Genomic DNA, 25,873 nt, shown 5'->3' with positions numbered 1-25,873 from the left:
AGAAGGAACGATCCAACACATAATTTTCGGTTGCCAAAGTTTCCTAATTCAAAGACTTGTTACAAACAGTGCACTCGAGGCAGTCTCTTGGGGCTAGGCCAATCTTGTGCGATTCAACGCCGCCAAAAGAGCGAGTTCATCTTATCGTTTTTCCGTCCAAGTACGACGTGGGGGCGTTCAAGAGTGCAGTAAATAGACATTTACAAAGCTAGCGCGTACCATCTTTGGAGTACATCATCACTTCATCGGGTGGGATCGTGGTCAAGCGCTAGCTTTTACAATATAAAAATATATATATTTCATGTTTATGTAAATATGTGCGGTGCTTTATAATTCCTTTTATTAACATTAACAGGTGCAGTTGACGGGAGCGATCCCGGGGGAAAGTCGGTAATCAGTAGGAAGGATTCATGGGATACTGTGGAGAAAACTAGGCAAATCTTGACCACTAACGGGTAGTAATTACCTCTTTTAAAATTGTTATTGTTATTCATAACAGTAGTGTAATAAACAGCAATACGAGGAACAGGATAAAATAGGAAGTTTACTTAATAGGTTTATTATATTTATTTTTCTCAGTTTTAGACAGTTCTTCAAATAATTTTCTGATCATATATTTATTTCAGTGATCAATCAGCGAAGTTTGGATTAATAAAAAAATGACAAATACGGACGTTTTTTAAACTTTAAGATTTTCGGTCAAATTTAAGTTTTAAACCCATATATTTATTTTATGAAATATTGTAACAGAATGGATCTTTTGATGATTACTACCAAAAGAAAATTTTATTTACAATATTATGATTAATATCTATGCAAGTATATTATTTGCATTAGATAAAGTGGGCCTAACATGAATATATGTGACACTTGTATAGTCGTAGACAAAATTTGTATTAAAGTTTGTGCAGCGCCCCCTATCAGACAAAGTACACACATTTTGACATAATTGACGATACAAAGGTGACTATCACAAATATTTGTACTAGACCCCCAGATATTCAATGAAATGTTTTTATTCCTGTGTTTCACTAGTGGAAACTTCAAATAATATTTAGAATGTTAAATGATTGAATAAATGTAATTATATTGCTTAACAAAAATTTAGAATATCGTAGAAAGTTCTAGAAGTTAACTTGAGGCCGGTAATGCTTTTGGAACTTGTTGGTCTTCAATGACAGCTTCATCTGCCACTTGGCCTGAACCCTCTTCATGAAGTGGATATCACGCGCTTTCCTGTAATAAATGCAACATGTTCAGTCCACACATGTTTTACTTGATTTCAATAACCTGGATTGTAGGAAATGGACAAAAAATTCATGGTATGCGTGTATTATCAGTGTGTTTGCATTGCTTAAGTACTTGTACAAGAACATAGTGTATTTTTAACTAGAGGAATTACAAAATGTTTTTTTACGGATGTTCTGGTAGTGACAACTCATGTTATGGTTAGTAGTACTTTAGTATACCAACATTAGATCTCACCTAGATAATGTTAATAACTCTGTATAGCAGTAAAAGTACACTTTTACTAATTATTATTAATTGGCTTTATATAATAAATTTTACAACACTTACTTGGCAGCTATCGCTTGCTCCTTTGGTGCCCATCCTAAGGCTTTATAAACACCAAGCAGCCTGTGTAACTTGCGGTCAGACTTCTTAACTAGGACTTGACTGTTGTGCGTCAAATTCTGCTTGTAATACCTAGAATGTCAACACAATTATGCTTTATACTTTGAAATATCCTTTATATAATAATGATAATGATAATAATAATAATAAATAATATTAAATATTATTAAACTAAACACATAAAATATATATGTATACCTCAGTATAGCTTGGCGACCCGTCGCCATGGCAAGCGTCGCCACGCAAACGATTCGGTTTACAAGTGATCCTATAGATGTTTCACATCAAAATACATTACATTTCAAATGTTCAGTGTCCAAAAATATTTGTACTTATGCCATAAATACCAGATATAGTAAATTTTCCACCCTTCTTTCTTTCTTGAAGAGAAATTTTTTATTGTTAATTTCATCCTTTTGATTCTAGACAATAATAGACATATTATTGAAAAAATAAATTACCTCATAAGAGACCTGTGTCCAACAACAACACCAGAAGGAAGGACCAGTTGGTAATCAGATTCTTCCAAGTTTGCTGGCTCCTCCACTTCATTATCCACATCCATGTTTTCTTCACCCTCTTTGTGGTCAGGATATGAAGAGCTAAAGTTTTTTTTGCATTAATAAAGAGATTTAAGAAAAAACATTGAAATATTTGATACATAAAGTATTGATAATAAATTACTGTATTTTTTGTGTTTTATTTTAGCATAATAAAATAAGTAATTTGATAACACTTTTAGTATTTCAAAGAAATTACCTATAGTCATAAAAATCTGCATATTCTGCTAAAGCAAGTCCTTCATGTAACATTTTACAATGTCCTTTATCAATCATGTGTCCTCGGGCAGCTTCCATTGAATAGAAAGTACGCCCTGTCTCATTGCACCAAAGACACATATATCCTTGTGAAATCTATATCAAATAAAGTTAATATGAATCTCAGTAATTAAACACTCTAATAATAATTTACTTATCTTATGGTGGGTTTTAAAACTGCCAAAACACCTATACATTTACTATTGTCTCATTTATTATCTTTGAAAAAAATAGTGTTTTATTGGATTTTTTCGCATTAGGCCAATTGAGTCCAAACACCTGAAGAAACAGAGCTAACAATGTTTTGTATTGGTATTACAGCAGTTGAAATTCACAGTTAGACACAGTAACAGAACCAACAAAATAAATTTATTAAGTAACTGCTAAAATTGTTGTCGAAATTTAAAACACATTTTACCTTTTCACCCAAATATAACAATAGACCTTTGACATCAACACAATACTCCACATCTGGGATAAAGAAAGAATGTACTTCGGACATGTGCTTCAGGTTTTTAACCATATTTTTGCTATGGTGTGTACAAAACAGACAGTCCCTCGGCTTGATTAGTGAATCACTTTCTTTAATACGGCATTCATCCCATTCATCTGAATCAAGCTGAAAATTAATGTTTTTGTTAACGATTTTGCATATTTTTAACTTAATTCTCGGTTTACTCAAATAAAGTTTGTTTATATTTGATTGTATTAGTACCATACATATAAAATGATATCATAACATTTATTGCCATTGTTATTATGGAATAAATTCAAATATTGGATGGCACATATAGACGTTTTTATACCTAACTAGCTTTTACCCGCGGCTCCGTCCGCGCAGAATAAAAAAAAATAGAAAACGGGGTAAAATTTATCCTATGTCCTTTTCCTGGTTCTAAGCTACCTGCCCACCAGTCAATCACCAATCAGTCAAATCGATTCAGCCGTTCTTGAGTTATAAATGGTGTAACTAACACAACTTTCTTTTATATATATAGATAAGATACTTAATTCTAATTAAACGTACCTCTTCAATTTCTGAATCAGTCTCAATATCTTCATCTCCCGAACCAACAGGCTTTACAACAACAAACTTTTCAGGTTCATTCTTGATCACATTATCAATTTTAACAAAACTATCAGTATCAGAAAGATTACTATGGTCATCATTTCCCTCTTTTATACTTTTTTCTTCAGCTTGCTTATGTTTTTTACTATTGAGATGATTGTTGTAAGCATTCTTTGTATTGAACAATTTTGAACAACATTTGCAATAGGCCGATTCATCTCTTACCGCTTCAGCTGACTCCTTGTGTTCTTTTGCCCGTTGTTCAAATTCTTCTAGTGTAACTGGAGGAATTGATGCAACTTTTCTTTTTAAATTGTATCTATGCCAATCTAATTTATAATGCTCCCTTTGTAAGTCAGCTGTTTTAAACAGAACCTGACAAGTGATGCACGTGTAGGAATCAGGCATTTTATTCAACACAGATTTTTTAGTTTCAAAAATTTTACACTTAATACCGAGTAAATAAAAAACTATTTGTTGAAAAAATCAATGGTTAGGTTAAAACATTTTAATGAAAATCCGTTTTAAAATTGCGTGACACAGTATTGACAATGAATGATAAGAAAATGAAATGACATTTTGAAAAATACAGATTATTAAAGATAGTATAGATGTAAAATATTTAGCTCGACAATTTAAATATCACATTTAGCAATCACAAGTAAGCGGAGTGGAAATAAAGTGAAACAAAAGAAAATAATTTATTATAGTAATGTCGAACAAAGTAACCTCTATTTAAAAAAAAAACTAATTCTAAGAAATAGTATTACATAAAGTATTAAACTGCACGAATGTACAAAGGAAGACAGTAGGGAGGAGTGGCGGCGCCTCGTAAAGCGGATCACCGATACTTGAGCCGATACTTGATGACCACGACCAAGTCTGAAAAGACTGCAGCTACGAAGAAGAAAGTATTTAAATACTTACTTTGTGGACAGTACATTTCAGACGTTACATACTCTTTGAACATTCATAAATGACAGATCGTGAGCTTTTGATATTTTGTTGTCACTTTAATCATCCAAAAAAAATATTTTCGAGTTCAAAAGTCCCTACTATGATTTCTTGTACACTATTTTGCGAGAAAAGCAAACGGTTGTAATTTATAAATAAAAGTAACAAAATGTTGGAAGCTGAGGAAGTTGATGTTGATTTCTTTACACCAGTTTCAAGGTTTGTTAACTTTGCTATTTTGTAACTATTGAATATTTAATTAGATGTTTTCACAATAAATTTTTTTCCAGCACATCTTTATCAAAAATATTTAGTACTGACAAACATATAGAAGACAAAGAAAATGCTTCTTTGGTATATGTACCACAGCCAGTTCAAAATGATGCACTGCAGAAACATGAAGAGTCTAAAGCTTCACATATAATCTACGCTAGCGTTTTTTATGCTTATGAATGGTATATACAATATTTTTTCCTACCAATATCATGCATGCATTTCATACTAGTTTTTTTTGGCGGACCTTGGTCATTTTATTATATTTTATATTTCAGGTCTAATAATGCATATGTTTCTAAAGGGAAAACAGGTGCTGCTATTTTAAAAAATCAAAAAACTGAACGATATAACATTATTTTATATGATTCCAATAAAGTTACTTTGTCATGTACAAACATTTCTCCACAACTGAAGGTAGTTGTTAAGGAAAATGCAAATTTATCATTTTATGATAACACAGGAAAATATTGGAGTTTATATGGCACTGAAGCCGAAATTTCTAAATGTATTGAGAACTTAAAATTGTTTGGTGTTACTATAGATAATTCAAATGAGGATAGTAAAAGTCAGCCTGAAATTATGAAATGTGAAGAAAATAACACATTGACTCAAAATCCTACAGATCATAAGGAGAGCGACACAGATTCATCAATAAATAGGAGAACTAAAGATTCCATTTTAAAAAGAATGGCTACTATGGGACATTCGGTGTTACCAATGCAATCTACAAATTATACTAAGTCTAATTCTTCTGATTCTGATGATAGTGCCGAAAAAGTCATAAGGCATAAGCCTCAAAGAAGTATAGGAAAAACTAAAGCATCTGAAAGAATAGATTGCACCGACAGTTGTACAGAAATTAATTGGAAAAAAACAAGTCCAATTTCACAAAGCCCAGAAAATATCACGGTTACTTCATATGATCATCGGATTGTGCCAATTTCAGGTTCTAATATAATTAATAACCCAATTCTAAACAACTCAAATGAATTGAATTTATTTATGTCTGAACAAAGAATAAGCAATAGTGAAATAAGAATAAATATGAATAGAATGACAGACAAACTGGATAAAATATTGGACAACATCCAAGGGGTGTGCAATAAAGGGAATAATAACATTGGATATGAAAATAATATAATTCAAAAGTTATTAGCTGAATATGAAAATAAAATAAAGTTATATGAAGATTTCATAATGTCAAAAGGATTGGATTGTAGCATTTTAAAATTATCACAAAAGCAAGAAAATGATGACTTAAATATCCACAAAAATAAAATTACCAACCTTCAAAGCATTATTGAAACACAGGAAAAGGAAAATTCTAGATTGTGTAATGAATTAAAGTCTTTGGAAGAAAAGTATAAGATATTATGCAAAGAAAGAGAAGAAGAGTATGATATTAAAATGAAAGAAGTAACATCCTTAAGATATGAACTGAATGTTAAAAATGAGGAATTAAAAACCCAAGCAGTTGAAATGGAAAATAATAAGATGCAGAATAAAGATGATATTAAAAATAAACTTAAATCTATAATGAATAGAACATTTCATGCTCTGTCTGCCAATTTCAATGTCAATGAAAGTTACAGTGGAACTGCCGTTAAATCATTACTCGCGAGTGTTATTAAAAAAGAAACAATAGAAGCATTAAATGATGTGTAAATAATAAATATATCTAATGTATAAAATTCTCGTGTCACAATTTTCGTTGCCATACTCCTCCGAAACGGCTTGTGTCTGAGAATCGGCCAATTTCTATTTTTCATACGAAATACTTAATTATTAATATTTTTCATATGAAAATACTGGTACTAACATTCGAGTCTGCTTACACTACTTTTACTCGAATGTCAATTTGGTATGAACCTAACTTAGATATTTAAAAATAAAAATTAATTAATTAATTTTGATATAAAAATGTAATAAAACTAAATTTTTTAAACTTTCGTGAGACATAATAATAAATTAATTATGAATAGCTTTACTCACGTATGATTGTCCGGTCACGGCACTGACTAGTTTCGAACCCGTCGGGGGTCCATCTTCAGGGCTGGTGTTTATTTTGAGGACTTCGAAGATAGGAAACTAGTCGGTGCCGTCACTGGATTAAGACGTTCTTAATTAATTTAATTTATGTAATAAAACTGATAGAACAATATGCGAAGACGTTAACCATCATAGTCGCGTTGAATCCTAAAGGACACTATGTTTGTTAAGATTCGCGCTTGTCCAGCTATAGTCTGCAATGCCGAATTAAAATAGTCATTTTTTCGCATTAACAAGTTTTAAATATCTAAAGTTAATAAGCTTTTGAAATTACCTATACAAATTTCACAACAACTTCGCTACAGGTTTTTATTAACTTTTATTACAATGTACGTTTTAAAGTGTTTTATTTAATCTACTTTATGATAGCCATAGATTAAGCAAAGATTTTAATTTCAGCTGTCAGTGGATGCGAAGAACTGTCAAATAGCAAAAGCTGGAAAGCCAAATTATGAGCTGAATTTAATTTCTTTACGCTGCTGTTATTATCTTAATATATTACCAATTACGATATATACATAATAATTTTTCATGTACCGACATAATTTGTTGTGATTAATATGATAATAATTAATATTTCTTTTGATCAATATTTTAACACTTATGATGTTAACTTATGATGTTTGCATTCATATTTAATTAATCAAAAAATATTAGTAACAAACAAATATTTTAGCAATAAGAATGGAAGAATTACAAAATTCTTTGGCTCAATACAACGAGCAAGTAAGGCTTAATTTTTTGTCATGAAAATGAATAAATTATGTGCAATCTTAACTATGAAATCTTGCGTGTATAGTTACAGTTTGTTAATGATTCCCTTGCGGAAGCTCAAGGTGATATGCGAGAATCGCTGTTGACTCTAAAGTCACAGATGCAAAAGCTGATCCAAGTTACACAAGAGAGCCTGGATGCACAATCTAAAGAACCTAATAAAGAGCAAAATGTGGAAAGCAATATTTTGGGAACTGAGGGCAGCAAGAATGAGTTGGATGATGAATATGCGTTGTTTATGGTAAATAATTTAAATTTAAAATGTAATGTATATTTTTTTTAAGTTGATCATTTAAATTATTTAATAAAATTGTATCTGTAATGTTATGTCTCATGATCAACTCATTTGTGGCTAAATTAATTTAATTATTTAATTTTACAGCAAGAAATGTCTAAAAGTGGAGCATATAGTACAGAAAACAATCAAGATTCTACAGAAACATCAAAAGAGGATGGTAATAAAAGTGATATAGAGGTAAAAGTATAACATTTATTAAACAGGTTCTTAAATAATAAAAAAGTAATGGAACATAGGCTATATTATTTACGGTTAAAATGTTTTGAAAACTAAATGTCTGCCTACTGAAAATAGGACAAATTGGTGGTAGATACACCTATGCAATGAAAAGAGTTATATCTTTGAAGATATCTCATTAGAAATGTAACTCTTCATCTTAAGGGTCAATGTGTAGCCATACTAAATTAATATTATTTCAAGGATGAGCTAGCAACACTGCTTGGTATGAAATGTGCGGTGTATCATACACACAAGTGGGGTGGACAGCCGAGCCTGCACAATGCCATGGTCAGCAGTGTTGAGCCGCACCAAGATAATGATCAGTTTTCGGATCTGCAGGTGTGTTTTTAAGACTTGTAACAACTCTTTTTCTTTAACTATTACTATCTCTTTGGTAAATTAATTATCTTGTAACCAGAAATTACCTTTCCTTGTTGCATAAATGGTCTGACAAGTAAAATTCACGCAACTAGCTAGTGAAATGTTACTACAATGATACTTTGATTTGTTTAGTTCCAGTTTTAGGATATACCAAGGTGTACTGTCGCCTGCGATTATGTCTGCGAAGTAAAAAAAATAGTAGCCTACAGGTTCTACCAGGCTGTGTTCTACATCTATGCCAAATTTCAGCAAGTTCCATCTAGCCATTCTGGATGTACCATCTAATAAATATCCTTCCATTCAAATATTCGCATTTATAATATTAGTAATATATGTATATTGGATTTTTCTTCAGGTCCGAGTACTGTTTACACATCCAACGCATGCAGAAATGTTACCATGTCCATTTTATCTTGATGGGGAATGCAAGTTCAGTGATGAACAATGTAGGTGAGTTTGTCTGATTATATTGAACATTCTTTTAAAAATGTAATACATTTTGGTAGCTTAAATATTTTTAGGTCTCCAAATTAATATTTATTTTTTATTTTAATAGATATTCTCATGGTGCTTTAGTACAATTGTCCAGTTTAAAGGAAGCTATAGATCCTAATTATGAAACTATAAAACCGGGAAGTAGGATATTGCTAAAATTGAAACCAGCTGATGGTGAGGTATGGAAAAATATTTTTCAACTAATAATTTCCTACACTTTATGTAATTGCCATAAAAAATACTAGCTGTCGCTCGCGACTCCGTCCGCGCGCAGTTAAAAAAAAAACTAAATGGGGGGGGGGGTTATGAAAAATAGATGTTGGCCGATTCTCAAACCTACTGAATATGCTCACAAAATTTTATGAGAATCGGTCAAGCCATTTCGGAGGAGTTCAAGTTCGAACCCCGTGACACGAGAATTTTATATATAAGATAACAACTTCTTTGTTGTCAAGTAAATGTGTGATTTTTTTTTGTATTATAAGATGCAAACTTTATGCATTTATATTTTTACAGGATATCAGTGTAGCAAAGAAATCCACGGAAAAATATCATCTATGGCACATAGCTGTAGTCAAAAGTGTTGACTTTGACACCAAAGAATGTGTAGCAAAATTAGAGAATTGTGTTAAAACTGGCGAGAAGAGGAAAATATCAGCGGACGAATTTCATTTATCATTTGAAGAAATATTTCCATTAAGCAGTAAGTTACTTTTATATAATACTGCGCAATACATACATTTTTCTTTAAGTTGAATTATGTATTTTGTATGGCTATTTTTTAGCTTCAGTAGATATCAAGTTAACAATTCTATTCACATTTTATACCCTTATTTCTATGTAATGAATATAAGACAAAAGTCGGATCAGTGTTTCTGAACATGTTATTTATCTATTTTAAATATGTTTTATAGATGACAATGAAGATGTGGAGTCAGACGACAGTCTCAGTGACACGGAGTACCCGGACAACAAGTCGTGTCGCACGGAGCCCGAGGGTGCAGGACCTGGCCGCCCTGAGCTGCTTGTTGAGAAGAGTCTGCTCACTAATACTCCCGCTATAGGTGAATGGGAGCGATATACAAGAGTGAGTATGTATCTATATCATCATGTAATACATCTTATTTTCATATGCTTGTAGTAAAACAAAATAAGAACTTACAACTAATTTTTGCCGTCTTTGAAGAGGCTTTTAAGTATGTTTATTGTAACATTTTACTAATATTATGTATGTGAATGTTTAGATCAGGGATTCCCAAATTATTTTGGACAAGTGACCCCCCTTTTCAAAAATGAACTGTTACCTCAGACCCCCATGGCCATATTACCTAATTTTAAGATCAATTATTATTATTTTTATTATTCATTCTGACTTAGGTCAATAGAAGAAGACGGAGTGAGAATTAGCAAGGCATTAAGTTCGATATCGACCTCTTTGGGAATCCCTGGTTTAGATGTATGGATGGATATTTGTTTGAAGGTATCTCCAGAACGGCTCAACGGATCTTGATGAAATTTGGCACAGATATAGAACATAGTCTACTTATTATTTTTTAACTACACTCGGACGGAGTCGCGGGCGACAGCTAGTCTGCTATAAAGTTTGAGAATGTATGTGTTTGAGTGTATGTGTCAGGGGATAGGCTCGAAGCTGCTGCTGTCAATGGGGTACGTGCCGGGGTGTGGTCTGGGCGCTGCGGGCGCAGGTCGCCTGCAGCCGGTGGAGGCGCGCGCGCTGCCCGCCGGCCGCACGCTCGACCACTGCATGCAAATATCACAAGCCGCAAACGATCCACTCAAGGTCAAATATTATATTCACATACTATTAGATATTTTTTTGTTAAAAGTATAGACGATTTTGGTTAGTCTACCTATTTATCCTGAAATATCACCCCTAGGTGTCAACTCAATGTTCTCGATGGTACCAATAACCATCAGAAATAATTTGTTTTTTTTTTTATCGAAAAATCTTTTAAACACATAATATTATTTTTTTTTAATTTACAATATTATTATGGTGCTTTGCATTGAAGATTTTTTTCCTCACTTTTTTTAAATCTTATTGAAGTGTTTTATTGATTTGTGCAGGTTGAGCAAAAATTGAAACGATTACAAAAAAGAGAAGAGGAAAGAAATAAGAGAGCGTACGAACGCGAAAAGGAGCGCGAGAGAAGAAATGTCTTCAACTTTCTGAATCGAACACTCGGCGATTCGAGTGACAAGCCTGAAACATCGAAGGATACGTCACTAACTGACATAAAACAATCAACAAACAAAGATCTTAACATTGAACAATTTAAGATCACACAGGACAGCAAGAGAGTTGAATTGGAATTAAATAAATTAAAGAATTCTCTAAATAAATATCCAACCGGTTCTAGTGTATGTCTAAACATTAAAAGTCAGATTGCAGAAAAGAGCAGGGAATTGGACAATCTTAAAAGTAGAGAACAGAATATTGAAAAAGAACAAAGACGACGCAAGGATAAGAAGAATATGACAGTGTTTTAAATATTAAGTACATGATGTATTATTTTATTTAAAAAAACTCTTATCATGAAATTTAATAATAAAAAATTAAGATAACCAATGTGTTTTTTTAATACTTTTTTATCATTGTTCAACTAAGAAGTCACTAATAATTTCCACTGGGAATAACTAATTAAAAAAAAATAAAACAAATTAAGTTAATTATTACAAGTATTTATATTTACATGTGATGTTTTTTTAGTTTTATAATAAGCGTACATGGCATATAATTACAATTAATTATGACATTTTACTATAAATTAGATTTTTGTACTATCAAACAATATTACGAAGTACTAAATGTTAACGCAGAGAGTGACTAGCAAAATGACATTTGCTGCTTTTATTATATTAAAAAAAAATTGTAATAATTTTAGCGACAGTGGGTCAAAATTTATTTAAAACTTACAATTAACTAATATTATCTATGTTATACCTAGTTTAGGTATATACGAGGCTTTTAAGACCTCGGAAATAAAGTTTGAAAGCGTTACCGCATTGTTGTAGCATTTTCTTTTCAGCGACTAAAAAAAAAATTCCGTTACAACTAGAATGAGTATATGAAATAACGATTAAATGTTACATAATTATTATTATTATTCATTGCAATTAATTTTAATCTTAAATTTGCTACGTGAGCAATATATTTGTACTCTTCATGATTTAAAATCAAATTATTCAATTTTTTTTTATTTACCTACATTGCCAATACACTAAAAGATCTTCATTTTCAACATTTAAATACACAAATGAGTCATCATATGTGTCACTTAAATAAGACATTCAGTTATCGAACTATCTTTGTTTTTAATATCAACATAACAAGACGTATACGACATTTACATGGATTTCTACAAATTTTCATCTCTTTTCAACTTACTTTTGCTTTATTTGCCTCATTTATGTTTTTAAATATTTTATATATAAATTGTCTCTGACCCACTAAATGTCTTATTCTCATATACGATAATTTCAATGTATTTATAATATAACGTTCCTTCAACTGATATAAGACAATGGAGTAAAATTTTAATGTACTTTATGCATAGTGTTTTGGACACGTGCATTTGTCATGTTGGATAAACACTAACTGACGCACTCAAAGCGTTCAATAATCACTAAGGGAAGACCCTTATGTGGCGATTAATTATCACTAAGCGAGGACCCTGATGTCACCATTTATTGTTACTAAGAGAGGAAACAAGGAGAGGACTCTTATGTGACCGTTAATCGTCACCAAGAGAAGACCCTTATGAGACCGTTAATTGTCACTAAGCGAGGACTCTTATGTGACCAACAATCTTCTCTAAGGAAGGATTCTTATGTGACTATTAATTGTCTCTGAGTGCGACAGTAATTAACTACATTTGTTACTCTGGTCCACTCAAGTAATACCGTTACACTGTAAATTAAGTATTCAATGATAATTTAAAAGATCTTAGAATTTCGTAATAGAAATTCTTCCGATGTTTATTTACATTTTTAATTTTTTCCCCATCACCATCCACTCTGTCCTCACGCATGCTTAGTTAAAAATTTGTTTAAAATAATTAGTGCCTATATATTATATTTAATATAATACATTAGAGAGTGACGAAATAAAAGAGAGACATTGTATTGTACTAGACTAAAACATTTCATAAAACACGTTAGATATAAGTACATATTATATATGAGACTCCTTGACGCGCGAAATTAACGATGGTTAAAGATTTTAGTTGTCTTTATTGTGTGAATTGTGATTAGATACGAGGAATCTTTACACGCAGGCTGCCTCATCGACATTACACTTCCAAATGAGATTCAATACACAACATTATCACTAGCGATACAAATAAACTAAGCAAATATCATTATAACACTGATGTCTATTAATGGATAGGCTATAAGACCTGGTATTTTGTGCCGATTTGATTTTCTTCATTTTGGCGCTGATTGTAGCGGTGGTGAGAATTTGAACTAGTAATAGAGATAGCATAAACTGTCAGGTTAATTACCTATCGATTTATAGAGTGCATTATAACATTTATTCTATGCTTTCTTTAGTCAATGAGCTATTAATTATTTGGAATGACTGTGAGACTGTCAGTTACATCGCTAGTGATGACGTCACTTCTTGCAACATTTCCCCGGAATGATAACTCACAACTTGTACAGTTTTAAGTTGCGTTTCCATTGAATTGAAGAATTTTACAAAGGTGCGTTTTTACACGGAAACGAAAATTATTTCATGGATGATTAAAAAAGATGAACCAATTGCAAAATTACAATTTGTAATCTAATACGCACGAAATAAATTCGCTTATAAAACCCACAACAAACATTCTTTAACTTTAGACACAACTTTATCTGCTTTTTAAGCAGTACTAAGACTCGACTCTATTTCTCCATTTTTAAATTTTTTACCATTGATGAATTCAACACAACTTTATCGGCGTTTAGCTCGTGTATACATTCAATAGAAAACAACTACATCGCCAGCGGTCTTAGTCTTCCATATTTCACAGTAAACACACCTCTATTGAGTCAGCTTTAAGTGCGACATTCGCGTGCTAGAGTTCGGTGCGCAGACGTCGCACGACGCACATCATGGCGTCGTCCACGTTATCGAAGACAGGTACGGAGGAGCGCCGCGCCAGATCTACGAGATAATGTCTACCGCGATTGTAGTCTTTTACTGCTGCTTCACTGTACTGTTGAAAAAAAAGAAATTATCAGTTATCTTTACGTACTTTTACGTCACTGGAGTGGACTTCTAGGGTTACAATTAGCCGCATATTGTGCGATCTAAAATTGTAAGTGGTTTGACTGTACGTACATTGTGTGCGGCTGCGGGGTCCATTGTCTGTACTATGAGCACAGTGGCGTGAGGGCGCAGGCCCATGTAGTGCGCGGCCAACACCATGGTAGAGAAGCAGGGCGCCTCCGAGCTCAGAGAGAACACCAACATGCGCGACCCCAGCAGCAGCTCCTCGTCGTATGTACCTACAAATGATATAACTAACAATGTGCATCAACATACGCCATATCGGTGACGTCATCGCCTTCCAATAGAATTTTTGACCAGATACTAAAAAAAACAACTTTATTAGTAGCATATGTGTTCTTCCAGACAATGCTCTACATGTATGCCAAATTTCATCTAGATCCATTGAACCGTTCCCAAGATATCTTCAAACAAACATCCATCCAAACCTTTTCATTTACAAATTAGTAAGAATACGGACTCGCAATTACCTTATTGAATTGAATTGCTTCGTTTTTTTTATCTAATTCTAATTTAAGAATTAAGTCATAAAAAATAATGTAACATAACTGACCTTTAAAAGGTTGCGGCGTGACGTCCTCGCTGACAGTGTAGAAGTCGGAGGCGCTGAGCCGGTCTGCTGCCTCCGCACCTCCACCTCCGCCACGCTCCCGAAATTGTACGCCCTCCTCGCTCGGTGATACCGGCTGTGAGGGACAAATGTCATATTAAAAAAAGTTTAAAACATAAACGCATGTCCTTTTTTTTTGAGTGGGGGGAATCTTGATGCCTTCTGGGGGAAAGACAGGGTCATGTCGCCATCCACGGCGGCCATCTTCAAGTACAACTTGTGAGAGTCCGGGGATCTTTAAAGGAACATTCCGGGACAGGGACTCATATCCTAAGGTAGTAATTTTTTATTTAATTAATGTATTTTTGTATGATATAGATACCGAGAGATGTGCGTTGGGGCGTGGTTTCTTGTCGCAGGGGGAGTCAGGCTGCGAGGGGGCGGCGCGGCGCGCGGGCGCGGAGAACATGCGCGTGTAGTCGTTGGCTCGCGGCGACACGTACGTGAACCCCTCACGCCTCAGCACCTCCTCAGGACGACTGCCGCCACACTGTAGAACCATACACTATGACGTCAGCTACACTAATAGTCAATCCAAGGTTACCATGGCAACGCAACATCGTATACGTCGTATACGTATATTACCGGTGTGTGAAATATTGTTTATCTTGTTAATCAAATGTTTACGTTAGTAAACAAACTGTAATTACCGAAAGCGTGTCATTTACAAAGTAACTTGTCGTACTTTATGTCAGCACATGTTTTACAAGTATGTACAAGTTGTTTAACTTGTTCTGAGTAACGTGCGTTACATTTAAAAAAACAAGTTAAAATGCCTAGATATTACCCAACAATGTGACAGAGGAAAGACATGTTTGTTCGGTTTTAAAAAACAACTGGGCTATTTTAAAAATATTCATTCAACAATTTTGAATTTGTCAACAACTATAAAAAAAACTTTAAAAATAATCGAATAGCTTTAAAAATTTATACTGAATGTGTCGACACAAACGTAATACAATATTATATTACGTGAGAACAAAGTAGTAAAGTGTTACTCGTGTGCCGACATACAGTCACGTGATACATAGTGCACTCGCACGCGCCCCTTTATAATAACACTAACTATGAAATACTAACACATTTATCTTAAATTCTGATAATAAATAAAATCTTAATAAAAGATGAATGTCTTATTCTTGGAACATTCTAGATCAGGGATTCCCAAAGGGATCGATATCGCACTTAATGCATTGCTAATTCTCACTCTATCTTCTTCTATTGACATAAGTCAGAATGAAAAATAATAACAATAATTGATCTTAAAATTAGATAATTTGGCTACGGGAGTCTGTAGAAACGGTTCATTTTGGAAAAGGGGTCACTTGTTCAAAATAGTTTGGGGATCCATGTTCTAGATGTAACTATTTGACACGTTGTGATCTTTGTGAATGAAGAAAGAAGAATCCATGGTTAAGTATGTAGTATGACTGACCGGGAATGATCCGCCGAGGTAGACATGATGGTTGTGTGTGGCGAGCATGTCCGGCAGGCGCTCGAGGCGGCGCTCCGTGCGCGGCGTCAGCACGCTGTCCCCGCCCTCCGACACGCCCCCAGCACCCCCCACACCACCCACACCACCCACAACACCCGCACCAGGGCTCATCTCCGACGTACGACTGCCGTTGTTCTGCAATTATTTCATATTTACCAGATTGCTATCTAACTATCTTTATCTCAAAAACTGAATCAATTAAAATAATCAAAATTTGTTTACTATCTATAGATGTTTTGTATGAGCGCCTAAAGTGTATATCCTCATTAACAATCATCAATTACTTCAAAAGGTTGGAAAACAATAATCCAGGAAATTGTCCAAAGAAATTCCCAATGTGAAGCCACATTAAACAATAACACTGAATCAAAATGTACATTGAGTATGATACAACTATTCACAAAAATATTCACTTATTTCCTGCAACAAACACGCAAGTTTCCCTCATACACAATCACGCAATACATACAATGATGAGTGTCCGCCAACACAAAGTACAATAAGAGATGAGTAAACATTACAAAGATGCGGATGAGTAATTTGAAGCCCTAATTACCGTATGGTTTACGACACGGAATGTAAAACATAAAGGTATGGTTCGAATACGCATCTAAAGTACCGTCATTAATTATTTCGTAATTACTAGATTAGTTTGCGAAATGTCGTACTCAGAATTTTTTTTTTCATTAATAAATACCTTAGGAATGAATAATCCAAGCTTCCTCCCGTAGGCCCTGAGCCGTGGATTGTGCACCAGAAGCCCGTTGCCTTCCCGCGGCCTCTCGCCTCCCTCTGCCACGCGACTATCTTCTCCTTCCGTTAGTCTGGGGACCTCTTCCTGGCCATTGCGACTATCTGTATCAATGAAAGTAATCCTCAGTGACATTTGTTGTATTTAAGAGATTGAATATTTGTAACACATAACGAAAAACTTAGTGAAAAAAGTAAAATCAACTCGGCTTATATACAGCTAAAAAAATCATAAAATCTCACACTGAAACCGCTTTTGCTAAATAAAGATATGAAACGACATACTAAACTAAATTGATACAAAACGAAGCATGATCAAGGGCGATGTTTACAAATCTAATAGCTAAGATCTGGAATAACTCGATTAATTCCTATGCACTATTCAATAATGGAATGATAACTGTATCAAGTGCGTAATAAAAACTCGAAGCAATATGAAGTCTAATGAAGACACTTAAAGAACCTATTTATTTCGACATGAATTAGGCAAACATAGAAGCTTCTAAAGTTCTAATCTTAAGTGAATCTTAAGAAGATATTTTTGCATGTAATGATGAATCAATAATGCATATGAAGTATGAAATGTATGACTATGGACGTTAGCGAAATTAGCGTAAGGTCGTGCGTACGTGAACGCACCGGGGTCGGCGAGGCGCGCGCGCAGCGAACGGAACGCGCGCCGCATCTGCGCCACCACCCCGCCACCCCCACCGCCCCCACCACCCCCACCACCCGCGACACCCTCACACCGCGACACTCCTATGCAGACACCTCCTTACATTCCATCACTATATCACTACTACAACTACGGGGCAGGTCTACTACATTCCACTACTGGTATACTAGTGTCAGTCAAGAGATGTTCGCTGCTGAACGTATGTTCCCGTGAATTGCCGCCAACTCATAACAGTAGTAGATGACTAATTTGTATTTCTAGGCTCAGCTTATTTTTATTCTGAATATGTAATGTATTCGTAAGATGCATTTACTAATTCGATAAAACATTCAAGATTGAAGTTAACACTAACCGACGTCAGCGGCGAGTTCGGCGACGGCGGCGCAGAATGTTTCAAAGTCGACGTGGTCGTCCGTCGGCAGCGCGCGGTCGGCGGTCTGCCGGGAGGTCTTGGTGGCTTCCCGCAGCGCGTCGAGTGCCCGGGAGCGGGACAGGGTGCCATTCCTACCACCGGCCGCGTCGAAGGCGCGCTTCAGTCGCAGGATGGTGTGTCCGAGCGAGTGTCGCGGCTGCGTGCGGGCGCCGCGCAGTACCGCGCGCGCGCACCGCAATGCGGCCGGGATGTCCGAGAAGGCGGGCAGTCCGCGCCGCTCTACTGCCTCCTGGAGCGTCGCTCTAGCTCGGGACAGCTCAACGTACTCCCTGCAAACATACGCGTTAACTTCACATTGCTATTCTGGTTAACCTTAATAAATTTAAATAAAACATGCTCATTTATAATTTTAAATATTGGTAAGTTTTGCCTATGTGCTATAAACGAGATCATAATGATCCAGTTTTTGAATCTGCAATAATACAAAGACTAAACCTTGAAAACGTATTGTAATTTCTAAAAATACCACAATATTTTTGCGGAATCACAAGTGTAAATAAATCCCGATTTTAGCACTATCTCGTGTGGTAACCATGTCCATTACGAATCGCTTCTTGGCGACTGACATGATAAAAAGGAAGGATCTATCTTAATTTAAATTGACATAGGCGCGAAATCGAACAAGATAATTCCTAATGGAACATGTGTTCAACAATTAGACGTTATGACAAAGCTTTATCGCAATCTGCCACATCATACTAACGTAAGCTATGTGACCATACTATGCACTAAGTAGAATTCGTAGGTAGTTACTCATTTGTGCTTCTCTATAAGGCTGTATAGAGGAACAATGAGACGTCACCGCTGTCATCAGTGCTCCACATATCGCGACAGGAAAGTATCGTGACGCATACATTAGCCCCCACCCATTTCGCCGCAAGTCATTCTAATATGAACAGGGCGGCGACCTAACAGCCTTGCGGAGTGCCAGTACGAGTGCGGACCAGCACGACTTGTATCGGCCAACGGATATGACGTCGACCTGATGATGCAGAAACACATGTACACGTGACTGTTGCTTTTTGGAACGGAACGACTAATTAAAAGTAGTAACAGTCACTTGTGTTTGTTCTCAATGATTAATACTGACAGTTGTTTTTATTGCCAATATTGAAGCGATTTGAAAACATTGAGTAAATATATTCCTAAGCATTATACTTAAATTACATCTAGTCTTTTATGAGATTTTAGGTTTGTCACATGAGATGTTGAAGTTGTTCCAGGTTACTTGGAGATACTATGCACATAAAGTTGTTACTAACTGGTCAGTGATGGTCTCATTGCCGATGAGCTGGTGTCGCGAGTAAGGGCGCAACACAAGCAGGAGATCGCGTGGCGCAGCGGCAAGGTGTGCGGCCTCCACGCTGGCGGCCACCGCGCGCGTCTCGCTGTCCAACACGAACAGCAGCGCGCGCGCCGCACATTTCGCGCGATGCTCCACCTCCATTAGCTCCGTCGACCAGTCCTCCACTTGCTGGACAATTTCATACATATTAAACTAATATTATAAGTGCGAATGTTTAGATAGATGGATGTTTGTTTGAAAGTATCTCCTAAAAGGCACAACGGATCTCGATGAAATTTGTCATACATGTAAAGCATAGTCTGGAAGAACACATAGGCTACTAATTAAATTATTTTTTTTTATCCGTGCAGACATAGTCGCGGGCGACAGCTAGTTGTACATAAAATTCTTTGCACTGTCAGTACCAAGATAAAAACAACAATAACACATCGTTAGGAGTAATGAATGTACAAACATAATAATGTTGTATTGTTGTTAACTACGTTCTTAGTTGTTATTGACATGTGAAGCGCTGGAATAAAATTTAAAAAACGCGAGCCATTAATTCGATCAATTCATTGATCGTTACAAACGCCTTCGGCAACAAAAACGAATTGCCATTACGACGTTTGTGTATAAGAGAAAACATTGAGGTTTTTAGTACGCAAACCTTTCACTATATCAATAAGGCGTCGATATTTATATCTTGTTACGCGACCTTACTTCCTACTTAAGTATGCAAAAACAACAAGCAGATGCCTGGGTTGAAAATCTTAAATCATTTCTTAATTCTGGCATTTATTATTTTTGACGGTACAAGTGCAGTGCCAAAGAACTATCCTCACCGTCGTAAATTTAAGCTATTCCAAATTAATGAACAGCATACTGGTCATGTTGGTACTATCGGGGAATCTGGCGCTCGTTTGAACCTTTCGTAAGAATTGAGAAGAAGACGCGGAAACAATAAGCAATAGGACGCAGCATTGTGCCTCTACGAAAAAATAAATGTCAGTGGTACACGACTAATAGCTTTTTTTACAATTACGCCGTCGTTTGTGCATCTCACTGTTACCTAATTGATTATTTTATGAGAAGGAGCAGAGTGTCTCGTTGTAAAAAACAAGGCAATTTTAATGTTAGTGGAACACCACGGAGAGCACTGCCTGTACTTAAAATATAAAACAATATTTACAACAATATACGTTACAAGATACAACTATATACGTATACAGCGTATAGATATACAACTGATACACGAGCTAGTATATGTAAACTCTTAAAATAGAGATGACATCAGCGTTTCAAATCGATTTTTCTTATTGAATTGATATTGTTGGTGTTGAATACTATCAAGAGGTACGGATCCCTTATCTTTGATCAATATAAAGACGTGACATATCACACACAACTCAATTGGCAACTCAAATAAATCACGTACTTTACAAAGAAAAGTTTACACAAATTTGTCGATGCCTACATGTCTCGAGAGTTACAATTCACAACACTTTAAACCAGAAGTATCCATAAACTTAGGTTACGCAGTAGATTCTGCATGAGATATCTACACTTAGGCCCGCCTTTAGTGTTGGTTTAAGGCAATCTAAGTGCGGCAATGCCACATTGACTCTACCCGAAATATCCACTAACTGAAAACTACAGAGGCATGTCGTAGCTAGAGTATCTAGTATATAAAATTTAACGCTCGTCACAGCTCCCACATTAAAGAATCAATTTTGGTAATGTAAGTTTTTATAGACCAAAATTATCTATGGAATGTCGTTATTATAATTTATGTGGCGATTATGAATATGAATTACATATAAAAAAATATAAGCACTAAAACCGCCTACTATTCAATCGTACACATTAAAAATTTATGTCTATGTCGCTTCCTTAGCACATTTTGCGTTATCGCAAAACAAACAAACAGCTGCAAACAATATGATATATGATAGACGGCTGACATTGCATACGTTATCAAACAGTTTCCTTGTTGCATTGATAATTTTAGCCTTGTTGTAGAAAGTTCGCTAAACTATCACTAGTATTACTCAGTTTTAAATATACTTACGACAATTCGGAATAAATTTATTTAGCCGTTTAAGGTTGTTAAGTCGTTTATAATGTCTTTAAAAACATATTTAACAAATGATTAAAAATTATAAGGTATATAAAATAGCTGGTTTTCGGTCGACATCCGCCATACATAAACATGACGCATAAATTAAATTAATCGTTACTGTATTACATAGCGCCATGTACGTATAAATGAGGATATAAAATGAGAATGAGAACATATTCTTTTAATTAATTTAAAAAAAAATATTTTTATGAGAGGAAGCTAATTGAGAGTCATAGATATAGAAACACATTGTTTCTGGTTACTGAAAGTAGTGCAGATTTCTCATACTAAATCTACACGCGTAAGTATCTTCGCCTTTATCAAAATTAAAGGTCTCGTGATAGTAAATGAATGCTGAATGAACTCACCGGATTGAAATATGTGATGCCCATCTTCTTGAGCATGGGTATGGCGATGTCCGACCTCCAGGTGGTGGGATTGCACGAGCCTCCCAGGAACACCTCGCACGGTGGCGGCGACGCCTCGCTGCCTGTGCGATATATCAAATTCTATATTCCATTTATATTCACAATCTTGATTACCTTCGCTTTAACAAGAACATATCAAAAGGGATAAAACCTTTCTACTTAAAAATAATTCGTATAACTTTTGTGTAAATTTTCATTTGCCTTGAAACATTTCTTTATCAAATTTGTTTGATCTGACATTTTAAATATTAGGTCCTTACATATGAAATTGGCGTTTTGTATGGGAGGAAAAAAAGTCGAATATTTTTTAATATAATATATTTAATTAATCAATGTATGAACCATTATTTTCTATGCACTTTTGCCATCTCATAGGTAGTTCATTGATCCCTTTACTAAAAAAACCAGTCGGACGGGAATCAATAAAATCTTTGAAGACGATTTGGACTGCCCCATCGGAGTTGAATTTTTTCCCTTGCAAGAAGTTATCCAAATTTCGAAAAAAATGGTAATCTGTTGGAGCAAGGTCCGGGGAGTACGGAGGATGTCTTAGACTTTCCAATTGAAGCTCTTCTAATTTAGTAGCCGTCTGTTACGCAGTGTGTGGTCTAGCGTTGTCGTGAAGCAGCAGTGGCGTGGAGCGATTGACCAGCCTAGGTTGTTTAGCCGATAGCTTTTCCATCATGGTTTGCAATTGCTGACAATAGACATCAGCCGTAATAGTCTGGCCAGATTTGAGAAAACTGTAATGAACAATACCGGCACTAGTCCACCAAACGCTTACAAGTAACTTTTTTGGGGTTAATTTTCGCTTGGGGCAGGATTTGGCTGGCTGGCCAGGATCCAACCATTGCGCTGAGCGCTTCCGATTATCGTAAAGAACCCATTTTTCATCACAGGTAATGATTCGGTTTAAAATACCTTCATTATTGTGCCGGTTTAGTAATGTAACGCAACAGTCGACGCGCGTTTGCCGGTTTGCTTCAGTCAATTCGTGAGGTACCCACCTTTCAAGCTTTTTAATCTTCCCAATTTGCTTCAAGTGAATTAAAACAGTTTTATCACTAACATCGCAGCCTGCAGCTAACTCGGACGTGGTTTGCGATGGATCCGCTTCCAAAATAGCCTTCAACTCTTCATTATCAACTTGAGTCTCAGGCCGTCCACGGGGCTTGTTTTGCAGATCGAAATTTCCAGAACGAAAACGTTGAACCAAAAACGAACTGTGTTTTCTTTTGCAACACGACCGCCATACACATCATTCACCCTTCGAGTCGTTTCCGCAGCACTAGTGCCACCGTGGAACTCGTACTCGTAAATAATGCGATATTTTTAGTTTTCCATTTTGTAAAATGAGTGACGCAAACAGAAAAAAACAGAAGAAAAAAAACAAACGAATGACGGTCATCGAACCACAGATACATGAGTCTATAGCTGTACAAATTTGAATTTGGAATTCCTTACCAAAGAGGAGAAATTCGTGATTAAAGTGGCCAGTACGAAAAACGCCAATTTCATATGTAAGGACCTAATATGTTCAAGATTGTCAAACACAGCAGTAACTATATACGGAAATCATTTATAAAATTGAAAATTTGTAGAAAAATTTATCGTTTACCGAACGAAGACAAATAATTTTTAATGATATACAATCAACACGTTTATTTCTTGCATTTATTTTAATGTTTTTACGATCTTGGATTTTAACTTTAAATTTGATTAAATTTAACCCTTTATGTATTACATATTGAAAGGTGACACATCCGCTTTAATACGAGTTTTTAACATAAACTTAGTTGTTATGTTGAATATTAATTAGTTTAAATTATTTACACATGTGATAGATTACTACAATTTATTTTTAAGCACGACAATCTATTAAATAAATAGTTGACTGCGAAAATTGTAGTTCACAAATGAGTGTTTTAGATATATAAGTTTGTTTTTCAGTGTATATTTTTAAGATTTAAGACAATTAGTTTAAAATACAATGAACAAGAGATCGTTATAAGAGTTAGTGTGGGAACATTTTATTATTAAATCAGAGCCATCCGGTAGTTTAGATATAAAAAGATTTATTTTGTCATTTATATCCCAAAGGTGACATCATTGAGGAGCGAACACATTCGTGGGGTCAGCGACTCTTCCAGTGACATCATCCTTGAATTTCACGACCAAATGTTCAATTTTAATTTGGTATACATCCATCACACGTACACCTCCACTCTTCACAGGCCTGCACATTACGATTCTCGATTTATACTTGTGAATATAAAATCAGATTTGGATCGTGTCAAAACATATCATTATTTAAAAATATACAGCGGTTCATGTAGGAGTGGAATCGACGAATACGTTAAAATCGAATGCTGCTAATCACGTGTTGAACCCACGCATCACTAACATTGAATTTATAATGCGGTCTGCCAGATCTAAAACTATTCTACAGGAATAACAAGATAGATTTTAATTCTGCAAGTATAAACTCAAAACGTCTGCATTGCCCGCCGCCTACGGGCTACGAGTGTAGTTGACCCTATTTCTCAGATGGGATTGAAACACGCAAAAGAAGTACAGTTAATTGTTAACAATTGTAGTGCGCCGCGAGCGCACGCAATAGCGTGAGCTGACCGCAGCCACGACACAACAACGCCGCGGATCGCTTTACCACGCGACAACGTCGTATCTGCCTTACCAATCTACTTTGTTTCTACACTACGGAACTATTTTACATAATATTCGCTTTATTTTGTAATTAATTAGTCTAATGAAGATTGGATGAACCTATTTTAGTTATAAATGGGAAATATCTTCTTGATTAATTAATGATGTTTTTAATACTTTAAGGTGCAAGTAATACCTCAAAAAATTTCTGTATCCTCTATACAGAACAAACATTTTATCTAGACTTATAGAGTTTTTAATATTAATTCTGATTCAATAGGCATAGATTTGATTCCACAGATGACAATAATGTTTTAGGTAAACTTTACTGTGGTTCCCCAAAATAGTTTTTAAGCTGTAACTTAATGTTAATATACAAATTCTATTTTCATATGTAATGCAAGTTGTTCGTTTATCTCTGGTAGCGGAAATATTGGTATCTATAATTACAGAAAATATGATGCGAAATAAAATATAATACAGGTCGAAAGTGTTCCGGTAGGGTGTACATCGGTACAAGTATAGGAGCATGGCCACCGGGTAATGATTGATGAGCATCGGTCGCGTGGGCAGTAAACACGTCGGCGAATTCTTCTACTATATAATACACCCACTTACTCGCTCGTTAATGATTTCCGAACACATCTGGTCGGTTTAAACATCTCGAGTGCTATTATGACTGCGAATTCTAACCACTAACGGGAATAATACAATCTGATTAATAAAACCATATGAGAGCGCACAAATGGTTGTAGAATGCGTACTCAAAACACGAACAGTTTTAAATTGTATTCGAACCATTTGTGCGTAACAGATGTTTGTGTTGACATCTCTGCGGTACTCGCTCCGTGGGCAACGGCGGTCCGATTCGGGAACAACATCCAATGCCACCCGCATAAAAGTAAACACTGAACGCGTGGTCAATAAACGCACTTATTTCGCGCGCAATTAAAATTTATTTTTCACATAGACATACAGGGTCTTGGTGCGATAGGGTGTTGAGTTATCGTGTGATGTAGGTAGGTGAAGGTTTTACGATGTGAGACGCACAGGCACAGGGCACGATCATCGCAGTGGGCGGCATGGCGGCGGCGTCACGCGGCAGTCTCGCGCGCGCTTTCCACCGACGGCGGTCGACGGTCAACT

The 25,873-nt window shown here is 35.4% G+C and overlaps 4 protein-coding genes across 4 annotated transcripts in view; 2 read left to right on the top strand and 2 right to left on the bottom strand.

Moving 5' to 3' along the window:
- Positions 1–1,011: 1,011 nt before the first annotated feature.
- On the bottom strand, positions 1,012–4,074 carry LOC106720460 (zinc finger protein 622). The gene is made up of 6 exons (XM_045686704.1): positions 3,481–4,074; positions 2,872–3,072; positions 2,395–2,549; positions 2,097–2,237; positions 1,579–1,707; positions 1,012–1,236 (listed from the first exon to the last, which is right to left on the bottom strand). The coding sequence occupies exons 1-6, from the start codon at positions 3,928–3,930 to the stop codon at positions 1,125–1,127; spliced, it is 1,188 nt and encodes a 395-aa protein (XP_045542660.1). The 5' UTR covers positions 3,931–4,074; the 3' UTR covers positions 1,012–1,124.
- Positions 4,075–4,511: 437 nt separating this feature from the next.
- On the top strand, positions 4,512–6,417 carry LOC106720425. Its single transcript, XM_014515123.2, has 3 exons — positions 4,512–4,695; positions 4,767–4,931; positions 5,028–6,417. The coding sequence occupies exons 1-3, from the start codon at positions 4,646–4,648 to the stop codon at positions 6,415–6,417; spliced, it is 1,605 nt and encodes a 534-aa protein (XP_014370609.2). The 5' UTR covers positions 4,512–4,645.
- Positions 6,418–7,405: 988 nt separating this feature from the next.
- Positions 7,406–11,479, top strand: LOC106720436 (zinc finger CCCH-type with G patch domain-containing protein). Its single transcript, XM_014515138.2, has 10 exons — positions 7,406–7,527; positions 7,601–7,816; positions 7,958–8,050; positions 8,294–8,431; positions 8,829–8,923; positions 9,030–9,147; positions 9,485–9,671; positions 9,883–10,055; positions 10,605–10,769; positions 11,057–11,479. Exons 1-10 carry the CDS (start codon positions 7,486–7,488, stop codon positions 11,477–11,479), a joined length of 1,650 nt encoding a protein of 549 aa, XP_014370624.2. The 5' UTR covers positions 7,406–7,485.
- Positions 11,480–12,321: 842 nt separating this feature from the next.
- The window catches only part of LOC106720450, a 44,847-nt gene continuing 31,295 nt past the window's right edge, over positions 12,322–25,873 (bottom strand). Inside the window, exons 6-15 of the mRNA XM_045686611.1 lie at positions 22,004–22,125; positions 19,491–19,702; positions 18,148–18,497; positions 17,749–17,878; positions 17,067–17,250; positions 16,310–16,504; positions 15,197–15,364; positions 14,818–14,950; positions 14,316–14,482; positions 12,322–14,190 (exon numbers count right to left, since the gene is read on the bottom strand). Coding sequence (XP_045542567.1) covers positions 14,050–14,190; positions 14,316–14,482; positions 14,818–14,950; positions 15,197–15,364; positions 16,310–16,504; positions 17,067–17,250; positions 17,749–17,878; positions 18,148–18,497; positions 19,491–19,702; positions 22,004–22,125 — 1,802 coding nt within the window. The 3' untranslated portion in view covers positions 12,322–14,049. The remainder of the gene's footprint in view (positions 14,191–14,315; positions 14,483–14,817; positions 14,951–15,196; positions 15,365–16,309; positions 16,505–17,066; positions 17,251–17,748; positions 17,879–18,147; positions 18,498–19,490; positions 19,703–22,003; positions 22,126–25,873) is intronic.

The sequence above is a fragment of the Papilio machaon genome, chromosome 3, assembly GCF_912999745.1.
Source record: "Papilio machaon chromosome 3, ilPapMach1.1, whole genome shotgun sequence".
In the NCBI taxonomy this organism is placed as follows: Eukaryota; Metazoa; Arthropoda; class Insecta; order Lepidoptera; family Papilionidae; genus Papilio; species Papilio machaon.
The sequence above is the reverse complement of the archived record's forward strand: the minus strand, read 5'-3'. Positions and strand labels throughout refer to the sequence as shown.